Consider the following 10,038-nt stretch of genomic DNA (forward strand, 5'->3'; position numbering starts at 1 on the left):
TTTACATCTGTCCCAGCTCTCAACCTTTTCTCCAAATGGTTGAAAGAGCCCTGTTTTCCAGTGTGACTGAAGGCTTACAGAGGTATCAGCTCCATCTGAAGCAAGTTTGGCCTGTTCCAGCCCAGTGCTATGTGCCTGGCTCCACTCTTGCCCATGCTGGCCTTCAATTTTGGAGGAATACAACCAAAGATCTAAGAAATATCTACCTATTTTTTCATATAGCTTCAATATCAATCAGGATTTCTGGCATCCATGCTTTTGTGCTGTTGTAGTATTTGCCTCTCACTTTCAACAATTATTTCACTTTTTAAAAAAATTTGTATATGAATTCTGCACTGAAAACAGTTCTCTATAAATGATGCACTTTATTCTTTTCAAGAGTTTACCTGAGTGAGTTTTTCTGATTCATGTTAAAAACACCATGTAGTAGGTATTTAATTTGTGAAAAGTATATTTGTTTCTTTCAGTTTTCAGATGCAAGGGATAAATGTTTTCTTCTTAAAATAGTTTCTAATTATTAATGAAAAAAGCGAGGTCCTAAAATATGCAAACAAGTTCAACATCATATTAATATGAAGAGCACCTATTTTAATAAGGCTGTGATTTCACAGCACCCAAATGCTGATTAAACTCTCAAAAAGGTCCAAAAGCAGTGTTTTGAAATTTGTGTTCTATAACACAAGCACTATAAAGGTATTTTTCTTTTAAAAAAATTTTATTTTATTTTATTTATTATTTTTAGAGAAGAAAGAGAGAGAGAGAGAGAGAGAGAGAGAAGAGGAGAAGAGCAGGAAGCATCAACTCCCGTATGTGCCTTGACCAGGAAAACCCAGGGCTTTGAACCGGCGACCTCAGCATTCCAGGTTGACACTTTATCCACTGCGCCACCACAGGTCAGGCAAGTATTCTTTTTCTTTTTGGTTTTGTTTATTAATTTTATTTGTCCTTTCCTAAAGTACTGTTTTACTGCTTATTTGTGTGATCTAAAATTGTTAGTGGAGATGACGTAAGATCACAAAAGAACTAACAGACTAACTACAGAGCACGTGTGTTGGCGTGTTTTCTGCTACTGTTTTCTTTGTTTTGCTTCATATTTTGTCTCTTTCCAGTGCCCTTTGCTGCCTAGGCAGTCCACAAGGCTTCACTTTACACTTATTACTCATCAAACTCACGCTGAATTGCAGTTGAAAAGAGGAGAAAAGCTGATGAAATAGCAGTGAAGGAAAAGAGCAAAATACCAGAGCAATGCATTTGAGTAACTATTTCCTTCTCACTCAAGTTGTCAACACATTATTTTGCATCTTTGACCTTAGGAGCAGGAGCTAGAAATTGTATAGATCTCTCTACCCATTGGAATAATCCACCCCTTGAGGGAAATAAACAACTGAAAATAGGTAAAATTTAGAATATTCTGTTGATCCTCTATTTTTTTTTCCTGATTCTTAAGGCTAGAAAAATTCTGCTGAAAGGAATAGGGCTTCGGCTCACCAGGAGTCAGTGTGGAATATCAACAGCTAATCTCTGTCCTTGGAAGAAAGAGTCCTTCATTCATATCATGGGGGTTTTAAAACTAGTGATAAAACAAAAAAGTTATTTTCTGAAACCAGTCAACTTGAAAAATAAAGTGTTTCAAAACGTAGAGAACAGCCTTCATAGAAATAATCAGAAACATTTGCAGTTATTTTCAGTTATTTTGTTACTATCTACATACAATGGTTTTATATTTAGAAGAAGGGGTAGCTCTAAAATAACAATACAGTCAATAAAAGCTGACGGAAGGAAAATAACAAAAGCATCAGGCAAACCACAAAAAAAAATTATTAAATAAATACTAAACACTTTTTACCATATTTGGCTTACATTGTAGAATTTGGAAGAACAAGAAAATAATAGAAAGAAAAATGAATCTTACTAAAATGTAATGACAGTCTCATACAACCCCTTTCTCAATTAAGATTTAGAAAAAATATGTAAAAAAGTAAAATTGGTATGAATTTTGATTAGAATTTTAGACAACATGGTTAACCCAGTAATTGACATATAATCCCAGAACAAGGCTTGCTGGGTAATTTATTTTATTGGACACACATCTCACATATTACTACTACTATTAATAATAATAATAAAAATGAAAGAAGAAAATGAGGGAAGGCAGAAGGAAGATAGGGAGAAAGAAAAAGAACACAAATAGAGGTTTAAAATTAAATTTAGCACAGCTATTATCTCTTAAGTAAAAGTTTGGCCACAAAATACAAAGTAATTTAAAAGTTGCATAATTTGGATTTTCTGTTAGTGTTCAAGTTATAGTCAATATTCATATTTTTGCATATTTTTTCTTCAAGCCTGATGCTTTTAATTTGCATCTTATTTCACAACCTTGCTTTCTACTTAATCAAGTGTTAGAAAAAAATAATAGTTTACAGGATATCACAATGCAATTGAAAAGTAGAGTTCTATAGTATTAGCAGATATTATTTAAATTCTGATTTTGGTAAACAATAAAGATGAAAGAGTAATATGTTTGATAAAATGTAGTTTACTCAGCAAAGAAACAGTCAACAAAAGAATGTCTTCTTTCACTCATCTCCACAACAAGTATTTTCCACATAAACAGGTTACATTATAACTTTCTTCCAGAAGCATTTATATTTTAAGTGTTTCAGCAACCTTTCTCCATATTCTAGAGATATGAATCCAAAAACTGTACATTCTTAAACACTGAAATGAATAATATACATAGATAGTTTTAATAACTGAGCTTATAAATTGAAAAGAAAATTTGGTTTCAAAGTCAGATTTCATGTGCTGATTGTTTAGTATAATTATTAGCAATATTGAATAGCATAATTACTATAGTGATTAATTTTACTTTAATGGACAAAATTGGCTTTACAATTTAAATACCTGCTCAGGTAAAATACATTTAAGTTAAATTTTAAAATACTTTAAAGGTAATAAAATTTGAGTTCATCTGATAGAATATATATATATATATATATATATATATATATATATACCATTAACTTTTCTCTAAGTATAAGTGGAGTATTAAATGAAGTATATAAGGTCAATTAGAAATATATAGTATAAATTCAATTTTGGTGAGTTCCACATTTACAAAAAGAATACTAGCAGTATTTTGTATTCAGAAAGAATAATCTTCAATTAATTATCTATTTTTCTAGTATATTATTCACCTGTAAGACCATGAAAAATATTCACAATTAAATCCAAACAATTTTACATCCTCGAAATATAAATTTGTTAAAATATGTCAGTTTCAAAAAGGGAAGTCACACCTACAAAAAGTATCCTTTTAGAGTATGAGTTATGCTTGGTATGTGTAAATCAGGATTAGTTAGCCCCAAATTTCATTTTCAAATAGAAGGTATGAAAATCAGTGTAAATGGACTAAGGACAACATGCAAGTGTGTTATTGTTGCCGGGTCCCCTCCTGGAGGCCACTTCCTTTTCATTTCAGCTTCAGTTTGATCTAGGTAAGCACATTGTTTCTAAAGTCACCTTAAATACATTTTGGAACAAGAGAGGAGAGAATAAAATGATACATAAAATTGTTTTTGATACTAGAACAATGGAATATTTTGTGTCTTACTTCATCTGAGAAAACATCACTGGGATACTGTTAAGCCAAATGCACCCTTCCCCTCACTCCCTTTCTGAGCTGTTATTAGCATATTGAGTCTCACGTGGGACAACCATATTCACTTCCTAATGTGCCACTTTCAACTGCTTTAAACTCTGTGTAAATTGACTTTGAACAAAAGACCCACTTTACTGGCAAGGAAAGCTACAAAAGCTTTTGATTGCACTTGCAATGCTCTAAAACCTGGTTTCTTCACTCCTGTCCTAGTACATTATCCGTGTCCACTGCAAGGGCATGCAGGACTTTTAACCTGCTGTGTCTCCCATGCCCAAAATACTCGAGGATATGTTTGATGAATATTTTTATCTAATTTGCCTCATCTGTTGTTGTCTTGTAACAACTAATTTGATAACTTCTGTTCTGTACTATTTGCAGAAGTCAGTACATAGACACATGAGACCAACCCAGACCCTCAGGCCTGTGCATCAAGATGGCAGACTGGCCAGGCTCCTCTGGGGACAGAAGTGCCAGAAGGAGGATTGGACACGGTGACCCATCTGCATGAGATAGAGAAAAAAAAAGGAGATCTGTAAGACTGATGAACTACTCTGTCACTCACAAGCTCAGGTGGGCAAAGGAAGATATAGCAAACATTTGAAGACCATGAGAGGTGAAAACATGAGTCTTCATTTTTAAATAATATTCAAACCATAATAATATTCAGAACCTGCTTAACCATTTAAAGTATTTTAAAAAATCATCTCCAGGTAGCAATCCATCCTACAGTTCTAGGGGTTAGAAAGCTGGCATAGATAACTATCAAAAATCTGTTTTTATTGTATGAATGAGCCAAGTTTCTTGATCTTGATATCCTAGGCTGGAAGTATGGTAAGTACTAGATTACTTATTTGTTTGCTTGGGGGAAAGAAAATCCTGGAGGAAAACATATATGAGCAATATCTGCTCCACGAACCAGCAACCTCCCCTGAGCTGTATCATGACCAGCAACACAGAGGTCTGCTCTTCCCTGCCAGTGGAAACAACTGGGTATTTGATCCTAAAGGTAAATGAAAAAAAACCTAAAGATCTTATTTCAAGGAAATCTTTCAGTATTTTGAAATGGAAAATGTCATTGAAAGCTGTTTATTTGCTCCTCCAACCTCAAACCATTTAGGAACAGAACTCAGAACAGAGAAACAGAACAAAAATACGTATTATTGCAATATATATTTGAGAAGGAATACACACAAACATTTGCATTATCAAATGAGACTGTCACACCTGCTGAGTAGGTATACGTGATATTTGAAATCAAGACCTGAAAAATAAATCATCTCTTTCTGATTATGAGTGACTGCAAAACAATAAAAAGTATTTTCACTTTTTTTTATTTACTATTCAAAGTAGTCATTTGAACCAATATTTTTATCTGTGCTATAACAATTAAAAGGAAATCATTTCAAATCTGTATGCCACCTTTCTTTTTATGTCTATAGATATGGGTTTAATTTAAGTTTTCTGACTCTTAAGATATACACGTAGGACAATGCACTATTTTTCTTTCCTTTTGAATACTTAGTGTTTCAGTTCTTAAAAGTAATAACCATTTTGGTTTGCACATTTTAGTAGAGGAAATTTTACAACCTTCAGACTAATTGCTTTTATAATTTACTATTTTGACTTAAGTACCTGAGTTTTTAAACAATTTACAAAATATAAAATCTTCAGAAAACTTCAATACAACTATTTACAAAGCATTCATAACAAGTCATTAACACAACTAGGTCCTGAACCTACTATGCCCTTAAAAATTAAAGTATATACAAAACACAAAATTATGTAATAATAGCCCATTTTAAATCCTGAAAATTAGAAGTTAAGTCTGATATCTATAAAGTGTATAATCATTTATTTTTAAAAGTATATATGTGAATCTTTTAAATGTGTATGCCTGTGTAATTATTTCCAATGAATATTACTAAATAATGAATTACAAGTATATCTCTTGTTTTTTTCACCAACCTTTCTGTTCCCAAGTAAGAAAAATATATACAAAATAAAATCCTATATCTTTTTTGGAACTGAAACACTAATTTTGCACAGTATTAAGATCATACTGTAACACATAGAAGAGAGAACAAGGTTGCAATCTAAGTTAAGTTTTATTAAACAAGACAGTTATCAGGAGCTTGTTTTGTCTATACACAAACTGGTCTTGTTAACAGGTATTTATTTAATCCTGTATGCCAAGTTTAATTATTTTATCTATATTTCATATACCAACTTGGTCATCGTTGAACATTTACACTGAATTAACAATATATAAAATTAGAAGTTGCATATTTTTTCCTGACAAATATATGTCTAAAGACTTCATTTACTTCATATATGTCTGTATAACAAAATCATCTTGAAAGTTGAAATAATATTGTTCTGTTAAAACATATATTTACTGCTTTTAGAAGAGTGGAAAGCCTGTGGAAACATAGTATTATAGATCTATATTTTCCATCTAAAAGTACATTATAAAACATACTCGTATTAATAAACCATATGCTTTCAGACACCTAAAGTTCTTTGCTATAATTTTGTTGAAAACAGAATAAGATGGTATATTTTGCCCCATACTATTAACATACAGCAAACTAATTTTATGCCATCACTTTGCTAGTGTATCTGGATTGAAAAGTATGCAAAAAAAAACACCACACAACTTTTAGGAGTTTATCCATATTCATAACCATTTTCTGATTGATAAGTTAATAGTTTGCAAGTAAGAACAGAAAACGTAGAAAATTTTTGTCAAAAATACATTACCAAAAAAAGGGAAACAAACCACATAGATTTCCTTTTTCCTCACCCCGCCCCCATCATAGTCAGAAAAATCGCCCTTCCTTTGCAGCGGGCACTAGCATTTCTTTCACCACTTCAGTTATCTGAAGGCAAATGAAAATACAATGATTCTTTCCTCTCCCTATTTAGCTTACAATGCAAACATTTCAACACAAACGGAAAGTACCGATTTAACAGAAAACACCAAACAGAAAGAGCAAGACTCACTGACCCATTTGGAAGACAAAGACGACAGAAGAGGAAAGCTCTGAAAATCAGCTTGTGAGGCCTCCGAGAGGGATTCCTCTGGTATTTCATCACAGCAGCCCCAGACCAGTTCACCTCCCTGGATACAGGGAGGAGGAACTAAATAAAGCTGTTTATTAAAGCTGTTGCATTGGATCGCATTAGGACACGCAAGCAGACCACCTGGACCTTTCTGATTGTGTCGGTGTTTAATTTGCAGACTGCCCCTCTGCAGCAGCTAAGACCACCACTACATTTACCAGGCTCAATCACACAGCTGGGTTAGAAGTAAAGGCACGTGTCTTTATATATTTATATTTTCCAGGGAGAGTGAGAGAGAAGAGAGAATACAAAAATATAAAAATAAAAATATTGAACAGAAAGAATTTAACTACTACCTAGGAAAAATAACACTTGTTCTCTCACACTTTCTTTCAGAGATCACAATCTCAACAGAACATATAGTCTTAAAAATGGATTTTTTAAAACATTCAGACCAAATTATAAATTAGATTTTTTTCTTCAATTATTTTTTGTTTTAGTTTTTTGTTTTTAAATATCATAATGAAGTTTCAAGCTGAGCTCTCCTAGCTAGATTTAATGGGTGCCTTTTGCCTTTCGCACTTTCAGCACTACGCTGGCAGGTAGCTGGAGACACAGATAGAAAGATGGTACTGTAAATATGAATTATGTGAATGATATGGTGAGACCCTTGCGGAAAAAAGGGGAGTTGAGAAATGGCTGACTCCATACCTGACCAATTACAGCTTGCATGGTCCCTGTGTTCTGCTGGGCTGAGAGATCGCAATCCATCATATGTTGTCTTTGAAAAGGAGATGGGGGTTTCTGGCATGCATCTGTCAATCAACTTCTGCACTCACAACCATCACCAAAAGCAAGGGGAAAAAAGTCAAGCTGCTCCACCAAATAGGATGAAACTGTCATGTGACCTCCGCAGGCACGCATACACACATTCACTACCTCCATAGAGCGTAAGGATTTTCTATAGATATGAAATGACATTGACAAATATCCAATACCAAGTAAATAAAGTGAGACAAACAGCCATTCACCAAAGACAAAACATTGGCTGTAATCTTCCACTAAAGGTTTAACAAACCTAAGAGGATTTTTTTTAATGCTCTAGGAACTTATGTTTAAAACAAAAACACAATTAACTGTTTCATGCACTACTTGAGATTTTGATTTCCATGTACTTCATAATTTTTTTCAATTATAGTTATATACGCTACTTCTCTTAAACTGACCCTAATGATTTTATTTTCACACTCGCTAAATGACCTTTTGACAGTATGCAGAAATCTCTACAGTTTTTAACATCATCATCATAGAAAAGCTTGAAATGTTAACCTTCCCATAAATGTTAACTGCACATACCAAAGATATCCTCAGGTTTGTTACTTAAAAATGAATATATACAATCATTTGTGTAAACTGTGATAGCCACTCAAATATAAAATATTTTAAGTGCATACCCAGTAGTCACTAAAACTTTTCATATTCTAAAATGTTAGGTGATGATTTATTTGCATCTCATCTAAACTGGTGTAATGTGATGACAAATATTTCAACTTTTTTCCATTTAAGCTATTTGGTCTCACATACTCTGGGGCAGATTGTTGATGTGTTACGTGTTACGGGTCAGCTATCATTAAGTGCATTAAGTGTAACATGAATATAACCTAGTAGCTATTTAACCCTTTCAGGATTCAGATCAGAACCTGATTTTCAATACAATCTGACAGATATTACAAAGTTGCTCTTTTAAAATCCAAAACCATAAATAGTATCTACTAATTTGGGTGCTTTGTGGAGTTATTAAAGTTTGCATTTGTCCGCTTTTTAAATTTAAGTTAATTAGTTAGCCTACTCCCACTTTTCAAAAACATTTACAGGAAAATAATTGTGTTATTAAAATAGGGATGCTTTTTCAAGGTTCAAAACTAATGTTAAGATTGAGAGGTAGAGAAGTTATGAGAAATGTTGAATACAGACTATATATAGCACTATTTTGTATTGTATTATAGCATACCTTTAAAATTAAATAAAAGAAACTTAAAGTAAGAGGAAATTTTTTCAACATTTTAAAAGAAAGATTTAGGAGATTGAAGTCTCATATACTTCTCATTAAGAGTTGCTCTACAATAAAAATAGACACACACACACCCAAAAGTGACACCGTGTACCAACTGGGTAGCCCACCTGGAAACTGGCGACTGCAAAGTCCTAAACATGATTGAAATGACTGAAATGCACAGTTCGCGCAGAAACCCTGACCGTATCCCTGAAGACACAGCCTGCCCGCTGTTTCAGCAGTCACCCCAAATCTGACGCAGCTTGCTTGTCAGTTGTCACCGCTGGCGGGGGGGAGGGGAGGGAGCCGTAATGGACAGCAGCCACGTCTGTGCCAAACTTGCCCGGAGCTTGTGGGCTTGCTGAGGGCACGCGGGGCGCGATCGCTCCTGGTGTCACATTGGGACCCTGCCCACGAAACACTAGACATGGAATATGGGGGGACCAGGCAACGCCGTAGAGGAGAGGAGAGCTGAGTGGACTCCACTGGCTGCGATTTCTCCAACCCCAGCGGCGCTGTCTTGCCAGGCGCCAGAGAGTCCCGCTTGCACTCTCTGTGCCTTCACAGAGACGCAGGAGCTAGCCCGGGGCTCCACCGCCTCCCCACACCGCTTACCTCACTGCAGGCTCAACCTAGCTCTGGGACCTAAGCTCCTTGGTCGCTTCCCCGCTTCCCTGGGGATGTGTTCGGGTGTGGGGTCCAGGGTCAGGATGAAGCCGAAGACCCCTTTGAGCTCCATCCCCTAAATTATGGTGGTCTAGGTAGGCATTGGGACCACTTAGTTACACTCGGGGTATTTACCTGACCACCTGGCCTATATTACAATCATAACCAGCCAACAAGATGGAGCCCTGACCCATTGGGTCAGACGCTGACATGACTTAAGCTCATGAAATCCTCAACCCAATTTAGTAAAGCATATACACTTATGCCCATTGAATGGATGAAACTATAAATAAAAAAACAAACAAACTGCCAAGATAAACAGGGCTTGATGTTATTCTGAATTCAGAGATGGAGCTCTGTATGAACCTGAAAGGCAGGGAACGTTCTAAGTGATGGCTTCCATACAAAAAGTATGAGATGGCTCATTTAGTGAACATTTAGGCAGCCTGTGCCATGTGCCAGGTACTGTGTTATATGCTAGGCACACAGCAAAACAGACATAGCTCCTCAGAGATCTTACCTTTTAGTGGTTTAGACAAATGATAACAGAAACGTAAATTTTAAAATTATGCTGAGAACTTATGAAACCAAGGAA

The 10,038-nt window shown here is 34.9% G+C and overlaps 1 protein-coding gene across 1 annotated transcript in view; it reads right to left on the reverse strand.

The window, feature by feature from the left end:
- Positions 1–7,669, reverse strand: part of POU6F2 (POU class 6 homeobox 2) — a 609,603-nt gene extending 601,934 nt beyond the window's left edge. Inside the window, exons 1-2 of the mRNA XM_066343683.1 lie at positions 7,664–7,669; positions 7,436–7,528 (exon numbers count right to left, since the gene is read on the reverse strand). Of these exons, the coding sequence (XP_066199780.1) occupies positions 7,436–7,528; positions 7,664–7,669 (99 nt within the window). The remainder of the gene's footprint in view (positions 1–7,435; positions 7,529–7,663) is intronic.
- Between the last annotated feature and the right edge of the window lie 2,369 nt (positions 7,670–10,038).

The sequence above is a fragment of the Saccopteryx leptura genome, chromosome 6 (assembly GCF_036850995.1).
Source record: "Saccopteryx leptura isolate mSacLep1 chromosome 6, mSacLep1_pri_phased_curated, whole genome shotgun sequence".
In the NCBI taxonomy this organism is placed as follows: Eukaryota; Metazoa; Chordata; class Mammalia; order Chiroptera; family Emballonuridae; genus Saccopteryx; species Saccopteryx leptura.